This window comes from Pongo pygmaeus, chromosome 1 (assembly GCF_028885625.2).
Source record: "Pongo pygmaeus isolate AG05252 chromosome 1, NHGRI_mPonPyg2-v2.0_pri, whole genome shotgun sequence".
Lineage (NCBI taxonomy): Eukaryota > Metazoa > Chordata > Mammalia > Primates > Hominidae > Pongo > Pongo pygmaeus.
This window is the reverse complement of record NC_072373.2, coordinates 76394791-76407859: the sequence shown is the minus strand read 5'-3', so window position 1 is coordinate 76407859 and position 13069 is coordinate 76394791. Positions and strand designations below refer to the sequence as shown.

Here is a 13069-nt window from a genome sequence, read left to right as displayed (position 1 = left end):
CCAAATGTCCAACAATGATAGACTGGATTAAGAAAATGTGGCACATATACACCATGGAATACTATGCAGCCATAAAAAATGATGAGTTCACGTCCTTTGTAGGGACATGGATGAAATTGGAAATCATCATTCTCAGTAAACTATCGCAAGAACAAAAAACCAAACACCGCATATTCTCACTCATAGGTGGGAATTGAACAATGAGAACACATGGACACAGGAAGGGGAACATCACACTTCGGGGACTGTTGTGGGGTGGGGGGAGGGGGGAGGGATAGCATTGGGAGATATACCTAATGCTAGATGACAAGTTGGTGGGTGCAGCGCACCAGCATGGCACATGTATACATATGTAACTTACCTGCACATTGCGCACATGTACCATAAAACCTAAAGTATAATAATAATAATAATAATAAAATAATAATAATAAAAGAAAAAAAAAAGAAGCAGAAATTATCAACCTGTATAAAATAAAAAAAATCCAACTGTATACTATTAAAAAGATACCAAAATGTTGAAAACAAAAGGATGGAAAAATTGTAGCAGGCAAATACCAAAATAAAGCTGATGTAACTACAATCAATTTTACACATAAAATTGATTTAAGGCAAAAAGCATTATTTGGGATAAAATGTAACTAAATAATAAGAAAAAAATTAACTGGGAAAAATAGCAATACTTGTAGACACTTAATAACAACCTCTATTTGTGTAAAGTAAAAACTGACATAATTGTAAGGAGAAATTGATAAATCCACAGTGATAGTGGAAACTTGTTAAATTGAACTGAAAAATAATATTGGGAAAAACATAGAAGATTGAACTTCATAATAAAACAATCTACTGAACAAATTTAGACCCCTACACTCAATAATTAGAGAACATACATTTTTATAGCACAACATTTAAAAAAAACATGTATAAGCCTACAAAGCAAATCTTCACAAATCAAAGAATTGACATATAAAACACATTCTCTGATCACAGTGTGATAAGAGAAATAATAATAAAACATCATATTTGGAAAATTCAAAACAATTTGTAAATAATTAATGGGTCAAAAAGTATAAGAAAATGTAGAACTGGATGGTGATGAGTACACTAAAAACCAAAACGTGGGATACTACTAAAAAGAAAATTTAAAACCTTAAATGCACACAGAAAACAAAAAAAGCTAAAAATGAATCAAATATTAATTCAAGATATTAGAAAGAACAGAATAAAAGCAAAATAAAATGTTCTCTAAAGAAAGAAATAAAACAGTACAACAGGCATGATTAAGAAAAAAAACAGAGAAGGCACAAGTAACAATCTTTGCAGGGAAAATGGGCAAATCTACAGAAACAGTTGAGATTAAGTCAGATGTGGGACTAGAATCCAGATTCTGACATTTATTATCCTTGTTTGTGACCTCTAAGTTTCAGTTTGCTCATATGCAAAATGGAAATGTTATTTACTCTGATATTTACACTGAGAATGCCTAGTCACAATGGTCACTCAGCAAATACTAATTCCTTTCCTCTCTCTTCAATTCTTTTTAGTTAGTAGTTCTATAGAATGAAGAGGGCAAAACAAATAAAATATGACATTTTGTGAATTATTAATCATCTATATAGGCAGCCATATTCTCTATCAACATGCATAAGCAAGAATTGATCGTACTTTGTTTTAAATGTGTTCTTACCTGCCAAAACATTTTCTTGAGTGTATAAAATTCTACATCCAAAGCAACCATAAATATAATTAAAGGTGAAAAGTAACAATAAAGTGAAAAACTTGATGTTCTTAGAAGAGGGTAGACAATTTGGTGCACCTAAAGTAACAAAGGCAAACAAGAAATTAGTTTGCTACCATTTCTGAGTATTAGAAACTAGGTTGATGCTATGTCAATCAATATAAATTTTAGAATCTTTCAGTTAACAGCTAATGAGAGAGTATCTCCAAGGGCAGTCCTAAGGGTCCTGTGGTAGATTTCTTGATCTAGCCATCCAGATAGGTTGCCTATATAGACCTCTATTCACCAGATAATTGAGTGGTTTTGGGCTACACAAACACTGCTTGTGGTGTGCAATCAGTATTTTCAAAAGTGGTATCCCTACTATTGGTGATATCAGAAAATATTTTTGGTGATTCACAGGTAAGTATTTTTTAATTTGACTGTTAGATGTTTATTTCAATTTGCTTTAGATGAGGGAAAGAATCTTAAACAGGTACTTGTTTCACAAACATTGGCTTAGGATTTTTAAATCTTTAAGTGAGTCAGTAGAGAAAAATAATTCATAGAAAATAGTAGATTGTATACATAAGACATAAATCATGAAGGTTGTACACAGATTAATGGAAAATACAACAATAATGATTGAAGTGCTATAAATATTCCCTCCTAAAAAGTTTATTTTGTCCCAATCAATAGTTTAACTTTCATTACTTCACCTCCCTATACCTCAGTTTGCTCATCTGTAAAATGGAAATAGAGTATCTGCTTTCAATGGGTTGCTGTGAGAGTGAATAAATTAACTCAAGGGTTAATACGCTAATAAATTAATAAATAAAAGCACTTAAAAGAGAGCCTGGCACTTAGTAAACACTCTAAAGATGTCAGCTAGTAGTAGTGGTGGTATTTCAGAAGATTAGGAAGAAGCGTTTACAATCCTAGATGGGTACAAGCATTATCTCCATTTTTAAAAAATAAAGGAATGAGTGGAGGCAAATTGTTATTGATCACACTGCTATGCAGTTGAAATCAGAAGTTAATACTAGGTTAATGAATGAATGAATGTTTTCTTGTATCTATGGTATATATTATATGAAGCTATGAAGCGTGTTTTACATTGAATCTGGCAGTGACCATGCCTCATGATGAACATAACTGCTGCCTTTTATAAGCAGGTCTTTTATAAGCAGGCCCTTTTTTTTATTTTTTTATTTATTTTTTTTTTTGAGACGGAGTCTCGCTCTGTCACCCAGGCTGGAGTGCAGTGCCGAGATCTCAGCTCACTGCAAGCTCCGCCTCCCGGGTTCATGCCATTCTCCTGCCTCAGCCTATAAGCAGGCCTTTTATAAGGCAACAGCAGGGAAGAAGCCAGTGTATGTGCAGGGGAAGCAAGCCAGAGCAAGGCTCCAGAAGCAGATGATGAACCCAAGAACGCAAACACATTTTCCTTGCTTTTTTTTTTTTTTTTTTTTTTTGAGACGGAGTCTTGCTCTGTCGCCCAGGCCAGAGTGCAGTGGTGCAATCTCGGCTCACTGCAAGCTCCATCTCCTGGGTTCACGCCATTCTCCTGTCTCAGCCTCCCGAGTAGCTGGGACTACAGGCGCCCGCCACCACACCTGGCTAATTTTTTGTATTTTTTAGTAGAGACAGGGTTTCACCGTGTTAGCCAGGATGGTCTTTCCTTGCTTTCTTTCCTTGTTTTCTTTTTTTCTTTCTTTTTTTTTTTTTTTGACAGTCTTGCTCCGATGCCCAGGCTGGAGTGTAGTGGTGTGATGTCGGCTCACGGCAACCTCCGTCTCCTCCGTTCAAGAGATTCTCATGCCTCAGCCTCCTAAGTCACTAGGATTACAGGCATGGGCCACCCCTCCTAGCTAATTTTTGTATTTTTAGTAGAGATGGGATTTTGCCATGTTGGCCAGGCTGGTCTCAAACTCCTGGCCTCAAGTGATCCACCCACCTCAGCCTCCCAAAGTGCTGGGATAACAAGCATCAGCCACCGCACCTGGCCACATTTTCCTCTTATTACTGCTTTTTTGAAGTTTCCCTAATTGATGTGTCCTTTACTGTGTGGTTTTTTATTTTCCAAATTTTTTAATACCAGATAAAATTGAGTAGCTGTTCCCATAAGAAAAAACATTCTATGCATTCTGGGATGAGATGGGAGTGGACTTTATTTTTGGCATTTTTTCCTTTAATTTATTCTCTAATTTATTGTACATACAGTACCTCAACAGAATTGTAGGCCATCTGTCCTATCACGAATCCTGTTAGAGAAAGAATCGTCAAAACAATGACTTCAGAATTCTTTAAACACATCTTCAAAAGCCCTAAATGTGAAAAACAGAATGGTTGTATGAGTACTCGAAGTACAGTTTCTACCAAATGTGTATCACTTTTGCATCATCCCAAAGTAAGTCGAGACCTTCTGTATTCAATTAATATTGAATGATGTGGCTTAACTTTGGGATGGTGCAAAAGTGATACACATTTGGTAGAAACTGTACTTCGAGTACTCATACAACTATTCTGTTTTTCACATTCAGTACAATATTTACAAAATTACATGAGATAGTCAACACTTTATTATAAAATAGACTGTGTTAGATGATTTTCCCTGACTGTAGGCGAATGTAAGTGTTATGAAAGCTTTTAAGGTAGGCTAGGCTCAGTTATGATGTTCAGTAGGTTAGTTGTATTAAATGCATTTCAACTTACAATATTTTAAATTGATGATGGGTTTCTTAGGACACAACCTGATAATCAAGGAGCATCTGTACTTCTTACAGGTAAGACCAGATAAAGATATGTTTTTTACACTCTTTCTGCAATGCTCTTTACTATTGGAGCATTTGTCTCTATAAAGGATATAGAGCTAGTCCATGGTCATCAGCACCTTGTGATATCAAAAGGGACCAAGGTCATTAGTGAGTATATTAAAGATTCCTAAAGAAAGCAATTTCACTCTTTGATACAATGGGTAAAATTGAAGGAGTTTATACATATTTGTTTCTGTATAGTATTCCTAGTTCCAGAAAGGATTTTAAAGCAGCTATTTTTCCTTTTTCCTAATCCCTAGTGTTGAATTGTGGACTAAAGCATCTGTGTGTTGAATATGTTACTTGATCTGCATGAATATCATTCTCTATACCTGTTGAATTCTTAATCATTGTTTAAGAGGTCCTTATTTGTGAAGCCTTTCCTAATTTTCTTCTTGGGGTTGGGGTGGGTTGTTTATCTTCCCTGAAGAGAGATCACACCAAAAGCCATAATAAAATGGACAAAATGAATGACATCAATTATGTAAATCATGAATTGTATGCCTGGGCTCTATTTGTGTGTTTGCTCCCATTGTCCTCCCCTCATCTCAGATATTTTGGTCAGGTTAGGTCTGGCCAGGCAGGCAGTGTACAGCTCTTCCTCCTCCTTGTGAGCAGAGAATCTTGACCACACCTTTATAGTTATACTTAACACACTGCATAGTAATTACGTGTTTGCCAATCTCTCCCATGAGAGGGCTTCTTGAAGTTAAGTTATTCTTCTTACATGTCTACCACACTACCATGCTCAGCAAATGTTACTGAACACAGGAATATAGAATAGACACTACTTATAATTAAATGAAGCGAGATTGACAGTATTCACTCATGTCTTATTGTTTCAATGGGCCCCTTCTTTTGATGTTATGTAGTTGTGATGGCTTTCTGCATTGACAAAAGGTTCACAGAGCAGAGGAAAGATGAGTTTCAAAAACCACCACCTACCTCCCAAAACAACAATGAAGCATACAAGCGTTGTGAAATGTTTCTCTTCAACAAGGTAATCAGCTGGCTGCCCGCAGAGTAAATCAGGTCTGTTACTTTCGTTTTGTGCCCAGAAGTAAGAACTCATTTTTGCTGCTGCTTTTCCCCAGACCTAACTTGATGGAGTGGTTTGGTTATTATTGACACTTTCACTTCTGCACGCTAACCTGTATAGCATGCAAAAAGAACATGAGACCTACCAAGACCCAATTCATCCATACCCTTTCTACCTAAGATTGTGCCACATTCAGATCTGAACATGTCTCTTCTTGTCACAGGGCACACATTAATACCTCTTGTCCTACCTCTTGCTCCAAGAACATTTTATAGGAACACTAACAGCAGTGTTAGTGTTTACTCCCTGTACTGTTACATGTATATGGGAGAGGGGGTGCATTGATAGGTGCACTTACCATTGTAATGATATAGTAATGTGCTTGCTTTCCCCATTGGACAGTGAGTTTCTCAAAGGCTAGGGCCCAAACTTTCCTTAAGGCTGTGCACATAGTATGTGGCATGAGACAGGCTGTCCAAAAATATTTGATGGGCTGAACTATTTGAAGGGGAAGGAGCAAAGATAAATATTATGCTCCCCCTTCTCTGTGGGTATAAATCATTCTGGAATTCCATTTTACCACTCCAGCCCTAATATGTCTTTTTCTTCTCTCAGCACCCTTCCAATAAAAGATGGCAAATTGGAAACAAAGTCAAAGTTGAGTCACACCAGTTAAGGTTGGGAGTGAGGATAAGGGTGAATAACCTAAAAATAAAGGAAAAGACCAAGGTTGAGGTTTGATCATATGATGCCTTTGAGTGAATTAGAAAAAGGCTCCCTTCCTCAGAGCAATGAAGCCTGTCAACAAGGCACATGGCTTGGCATGTGACTACCAGGCTGGATTTCAGTCCCAGTATCCCACCTCAGCTGGTGCTCTGTGTAGGATGTAACCTGTGCAAATTTATGCAGTGGTCCTGAGAAAGATTTGTTCTGTTTTATTTTTCCTTGCAGCTAGCCTTAATCTAAAAATCCTAGAGGTTCCTCAAGTATCTCCAATAATATTTAAGGCTCATCTTTGGTCCTTTGTTTTGTAGGTCTACAGGTCACAATGATTCTGGTGTGAAGCAGAGGATGGGCCAGAAAGAGATTCAAAATGCTACATCTTCAAATCACTTCACCTGTCCCTCCAGTAGCCCTTCAGGTCCTTGGCATCTTCAACTCCTGCTATCCTCACGTGTAATGACCCTCAAATTAAGTTCTACAAATTACCCAGATCAGAGATATGTTCCTTAAAGATTAAGCTGCTTTAAAGTTGAAATTGAGATGAAGGCTCTCAAAATCCCAAAGAACAATGCACAGTTATGCGGCTGTTTGCCAGGGACAGTACTACCAACTGATATCACACCAAAATCTATTTCCATGCCTACTTCTCATTGGTTTATTGCCAGCCTGCTTGCGTTCTGATTGGCTGCCTACATTATCCCCACCCCCAATCCAGAAGAAGCCAAGTGATCTAGTTCTGGGGAAGCTTTCATTTTTTAACACTCAAGTTATGTAGGTACCCACAACTGTTTTAACTGATTTTTTTTTTTTTTGGCTGACATTGTAGAATGAATTCATGAATTTTACAAGTATAATCAAAGACAACCAAAAATTTTTATTTTTCCCTTCAAAAGCTAAGTGTAGTGTAGCTCCCCCGTAGTCTAAGTTAGAGAAGAATACTAACAGCGTGTTTTTCCTTCTGTGCTCAGCAAGCCTTATCTGTACTTGCTAGTTTCACACTCCTTGAGGCTCAGGGACTTCTTGTTTCACCTCCCTAGCACAGCTGCAAAGTTACAAGGTTAATACAGAAACATAGTTTCCCAGGGATGTGGAACATGTAGTATACATAAATGTAAAAGACTGATCAACTGCCTTTGTTCCCGCTCCTGTAAGTAGGCTTCCTGCATCATGTAGCTCCTGGCCACTGACTGCTTAAAAGGTGACTGCTTTCTTTGTCCAGGGCTCAGACTTTCCTGGACGCTAGTACTACTGAGCCAGGTGATCACCTTTTAATAAAGACCTTTCCTGAACTTACTCTGTTCGGTCTCTCCCATCTTTGACTGTCCTGCCACATTTCTGGGGGCCTGTCCAGGATTGAAGACAGTAGGTTTCTGTCTCCTTTGCCTGTGGGCAAGGGCCCCAGGACGCAGGAGATGTGGGAACCTTGGCACCACTGGGTAAGACCTAGCCCAGAAGGACAACGGCTCTCCAGTGTCTTGGAGCCTTCCCCTGACAGTGCAAATGGAACTGACTCAGGAGTTGCAGGACAGTCACAGGAGCAGCGTACAGGTAGACTACTGAACCAAGGTAAGGTTGGGCCCTAGGAAAGCCCATCCTATAAGGATGGAAGGAGAGGTTGATCACCTCCTGGGGAATGACCGCTTATCCAACCCAGAGCAGCTGGGGGGTGGCAGGAGTGGCTTGCCAATTTGGATGAACCTCATGTCCCCACTAACACGAACCGGAAAAAGGGAGAAAATGAGCCAATAGAGCAGCAAGTGCAGCAAGGTAGGGCTTGCTGGCAGGGTGACAAGAGTGGCTTGCCACCCCAACTGGGAGTGTATGGGTGTGTATGCACCTACCTGGGACACAAAAGAGGCTCCTTTTGTCCATTGAGGAGTCCTAGGTTAGGAGTGGTGTGTGTATGTGTGTGAATGTGGGAGCCTAAGTAGGCTCACCTGGGGCACAAGAGAGGCTCGTTTCATCCGATGAGGAGTCCTGGGGCAGGGGAGGTGTGTGAAAGTGTGTAAAGGTATGGTCTCAGTGAGAGGTGAAGCCACCTGGACTTCCTGGTTCGAGTAGGGACTTGGAGAACTTTTCTGTCTAGCTAAAGGTTTGTAAACGCACCAGTCAGCACTCTGTAAAAACAGACCAATCAGCACTCTGTAAAATGGACCAATCAGTGCTCTGTAAAATGGACCAATCAGCAGGATGTGGGCAGGGCCAAATAAGAGAATCAAAGCTGGCCACCTGAGCCAGCAGCAGCAACCTGCTGGGGTCCCCCTTCCATGCTGTGGAAGCTTTGTTCTTTCGCTGCTCTCTCTTTGGGTCTGCACTACCTTTATGAGCTGTAACACTCACTGCGAAGGTCTGCGGTTTCACTCCTGAAGTCAGCGAGACCATGAACCCACTGGGAGGAACAAACAACTCCGGACGTGCCACCTTTAAGAGCTGTAACACTGCGAAGGTCTGCGGCTTTACTCCTGAAGTCAAGTGAGACCACAAACCCACTGAAAGGAAGAAACTCTGGACACATCTGAACATCTGAAGGAACAAACTCTGGACACACTATCTTTAAGAATTTTAACACTCACTGTGAGGGTCCACAGCTTCATTCTTGAAGTCAGCGAGACCAAGAACCCACCAGAAGGAACAAATTCCAGATACATCGGGAGAGGTCAACGCAGGAATGAATGTGGGGAGGTGCAGATCTCTTAGCACAGACTGTGTCCTCCGAGGTGAGTGTGGGACTAGCCAGACATAGGTCACTGTGTAAGGCCAACAGGATTAGCTTCATAGCTTCACAGCAGTAGTTGGCTGTGACCTGGCTAAGCAGTGTCTGAACCTCCGGTAATAGGACCCAGTCTGGTGAATCTGAGAGTGAAAGTGAGAGTGAAAGTGTGCCATGAGGGAGGAAATGGGAGGAAAAGTGTTGAAACCAACTCCATTAGAATATATGTTGAAGAACTTTATGAGAGGCTTTGATGGTGATTATGGAATGAAGTTAACACCACAGAGGCTAAGAACCCTTTGTGAAATTTGCCCTCCTTTAATGTAAGGTGGATGGCCAAGGGAACCATAGATAGGGAAATAATTGGCCGAGTGTTTTGGGTGGTCACTGGTGTCGGACAACAGCCTGGGCACCCTGATCAGTTCCCATACTTAGACTCCTGGCTGAGTGTGATTCAGACCTGTCCAAAATGGCTACAGTCCTGCTTTGAAGATTATTGTAAGACTCTAGTGGCTTGTACAAAACAAGGAACCATAGAAAAGACCCAAATCAGGCCCAAGGGCCATTGAACTTGCTGAGATACCGAGAGGCTCTAATACAAGGAATAAAGGCTGGATGGAAAAAAGCAACAAACACTGGAAAGGTTTCAGAGGTTCGTCAGAAACCAGATGAAAGTCCCAGTGAGCTCTATGAGAGGCTTTATGAGACTTACCGGCTCTCCACACCTTTTGACCCAGAGGCAGCAGGGAATCAGTACATGGCTAATGTGGCATTCGTGAGTCAGGCACAAAATGACATTAAGCAAAAGTTGCAGAAGCTGGAGGGGTTTGAAGGTATGAACATTTCCCAGCTTATCCAGGTAGCAACCAAAGTGTTTGTAAATCGAGATGAGGAAGCAAAGTGGGAGGCCAAGTGTAGAGCGAAGGAAAAGGCAGAGTTCTTGGCCACAGCCCTGGTTGAAAGAGAGACTGGATTTGCAAGAAGACATGGACGTGGGTCATGGATGCAGTCACAGTAGAGGACAAGCTAGGCCAGGTCAGGAGACCAGGACAGGTCAGGAAGATTGGCCTAGACTAGAGAGAGATCAATGTGCGAGATACAAGCAAAGAGAGCATTGGAAAGATGAATGTCCAGAGAAAGAAAAGGACAAGGGTAACAACCAGGGACAGAATGACTGGACAGGGCCTCCTTCCGCCGCTAGGCAAGGTGTAGTAGGATCTGACATGGATCTAATTGGGCTGGCAGGAGCCAATGACTACCTTGAAGACTGAGACAGACCAGGCTCCATCTCATTAGGCCCTGAGGAGCCTATGGTCTCAATGGTAGTAGGGGGCCAAAAAATAGACTTTATGGTAGACACAGGTGCTGAAAATGCAGTTGTGACTCAAACAATTGGGCCATTATCAAAAGACTATGCTAATATTATTGGGGCCACAGGTATCACAGAAAATACACCTTTTTTCAAATCAAAGAGATGTATGATTGGAGACTGAGAGGTCCAACACAAGTTTTTATACTTACCAAACTGTCCAGTGCCACTATTGGGAAAAGACTTATTATAAAAACTGCAGGCTCAGATCTCCTTTACACTGAGTGGAGATATGACTTTAAGCCTAAGGCAAAGAAAGACTATGGTATTAACACTCACAGTCCTGAAAACAGGAGGAATGGAGACTTTATGAAAGTAGTTGCCAGGAGTGTGGAAAAAGACATAGTGTGGTTGAAGGAGAAAAACTATTCACAGACTTGTTAAGTTACCAAGGAGTCTGGGCAGAAGACAATCCCCCAGGGCTGGCAGTGAATCAAGCACCTGTCATAGTAAAGCTACTATGAGGAACCTACCCAGTGTGGATCTCCCAATATCCCATTCCCATGAAGGCCAATCGAGGAAGTGAAAAACACTTAAAAAGGCTCCTTGAGTTTGGAATAATAAAAAGATGTGTTTCCTCATGGAATACTCCCCTATTGCCAGTGTTAAAACCTTCTGGTGACTACCGGCCTGTACAAGACTTAAGGGCAGTCAACAAGGTGGCAGCTACACTGCATGCTATTATGCCTAACCTGTATACTATGCTTGGACAAATACTTGCTAGTGCTGCTTGGTTCACATGCTTAGACATAAAAGATGCATCCTTCTGCATTCGATTGGCCCCTGTAAGCTGAGATATCTTTGCCTTTGAGTGGGGCCCATCTCAGTATGCCTGGACTAGACTTCCCCAAGGATTTAAAAACTCCCCAACTATCTTTGAAGAAGCACTAGCCTCAGACTTAAAGGCTTTCACGCCACCTAGGACCGATGTGTCTTACTGCAATACATAGATGATTTGTTGCTAGCCACACCCACCAGAAAGGAATGTATCCAAGGAACAGAGAGTCTCCTTCAAGTGCTGTGGAAAGCTGGCTATAAAGTATCTAAGGAAAAGGCACAGACCTGTGGCCAAGGAGTCCAGTATCTTGGCTTTTACATCTCCCAAGGGTGGTGTGAGCTTGGGCAGGAGCGAAAAGAGACTGTCTGTAGCATTCCTCAGCCAGACACAAGGCAGCCAGTGCAGGAATTCCTAGGGGCAGCTGGTTTCTGCCACATATGGATCCCCAACTACTCGCTCCTAGCAAAACCTTTATATGAGGTGATGAAAGCGGGGGGAAAGAAGCCCCTCCTTTGAAAAAAGAAACAGGATATGGCTTTCAAGAAAATCAAGAAAGCCTTAATCCAGGCACCAGCACTAGGGCTTCCGGACATGCAGAGCCCTTTTACCTGTATGTTCACGAAAGAAAAGGAATGGCTACAGGAGTCTTAGTGCAAATGCTAGGGTCGTGGTATCAGCCTGTAGCATATTTGTCCAAGCAACTAGACTTGGTGGCTATAGGATGGCCACCCTGTTTCAAGGTGCTGGCCGCCACTGCCTCGTTAGCCAAGGATGCTAACAAGCTCACATTTTGACAGAAGTTGATAATTCGGCTGCCCCACACAGTTGTCACCCTGATGGAACAGAGAGAACATTGTTGGCTCTCTAACCCTAGGATGCTAAGATACCAAGGGCTCCTATGTGAGAATCCATACATCACCTTAGAGACTGTGAATACCCTAAATCTGGCCACACCATTACCAATAGAATATGAGGAGCATGGGAAGCCCCCGTTATGTGCCCCAGGGTATCACTGCTGTATAGAAACAGTAGATGAGGTCTTTTCAAGCCAAAAAGACTTGAAAGACCAGCCTCTAAAGGACCCTGACATTGAATATTTTACTGATGGAAGCAACTTCATATCCGAAGGTATCAGAAAGGCTGGATATGCTGTAGTCACATTAAGCTCGGTGGCCTAGGCCTGCCCTCTACCAGTCGGAACCTCAGTGCAGAAGGCAGAACTAATAGCTCTCACAAGAGCACTATTTCTAGCGAAGGGAAAGTTAGTGAATATCTATACTGACTCAAGATATGCTTTTGCCACCTTGCATGCTTATGGACCCATTTACAATGAAAGAGGACTGTTAACTACTGAAGGAAAGGAAATAAAAGACAAAAAAGAAATAGAGCAGCTCCTAGAGGATATATGGGCTCCAAAGGAAGTAGCAGTCATCCACTGTAAAGGACATCAAACAGGAGGAAGTGATAAGGCTACAGGAAACAGAAAAGCAGACAAGGAAGCAAAAAGGGCTGCATCGACAGAAATAACAAAGAAAGAAGAGACTTATACTATGCCCTTATTAGAGCCTCCCCTTGCAGAGACTCCTAACTACTCATCCAACAAGAAGGCGTAGTTCATGCAGGAAAACAGGAGTTATCAAAAAGGAGGCTGGTGGAAGTTTTCAGACGGGAGGCTTGCCATTCCAGAAGCCATTGCCCCCCGATTTATAAAGCAGTTTCACCAAGGAATACACATGGGGAAAACAGCTTTAGAAATTCTTGTAGGGCAGTATTTCTATGTGCCACACCTAACTGCCATCACTCGAGCCATCTGTGAGCAGTGTGTTACTTGCTCCCAGAATAACCCAAGGCAAGGGCCTACTTGGCCCCCAGGAATTCAAGAAACAGGAGCAGTGCCATGTGAAAACCTACTTGTAGA

General features: G+C 41.5%; 1 protein-coding gene and 1 long non-coding RNA gene across 4 annotated transcripts in view; one reads left to right on the top strand and one right to left on the bottom strand.

Annotated features, from left to right (window-relative positions):
- Positions 1–6876, bottom strand: part of SLC9C2 (solute carrier family 9 member C2 (putative)) — a 111052-nt gene extending 104176 nt beyond the window's left edge. Inside the window, exons 1-4 of the mRNA XM_054465775.1 lie at positions 6781–6876; positions 5478–5683; positions 3943–4043; positions 1687–1815 (exon numbers count right to left, since the gene is read on the bottom strand). Of these exons, the coding sequence (XP_054321750.1) occupies positions 1687–1815; positions 3943–4043; positions 5478–5604 (357 nt within the window). The 5' untranslated portion in view covers positions 5605–5683; positions 6781–6876. The remainder of the gene's footprint in view (positions 1–1686; positions 1816–3942; positions 4044–5477; positions 5684–6780) is intronic.
- Positions 1–12507, top strand: part of LOC129021143 (uncharacterized) — a 121814-nt gene extending 109307 nt beyond the window's left edge. For all 3 annotated transcript variants that reach the window (XR_008495953.2, XR_008495960.2, XR_008495950.2), the window contains 2 exons: positions 5405–5532; positions 6606–12507. This is a non-coding gene — a long non-coding RNA (uncharacterized LOC129021143). The remainder of the gene's footprint in view (positions 1–5404; positions 5533–6605) is intronic.
- The last annotated feature ends 562 nt before the right edge of the window (positions 12508–13069 follow it).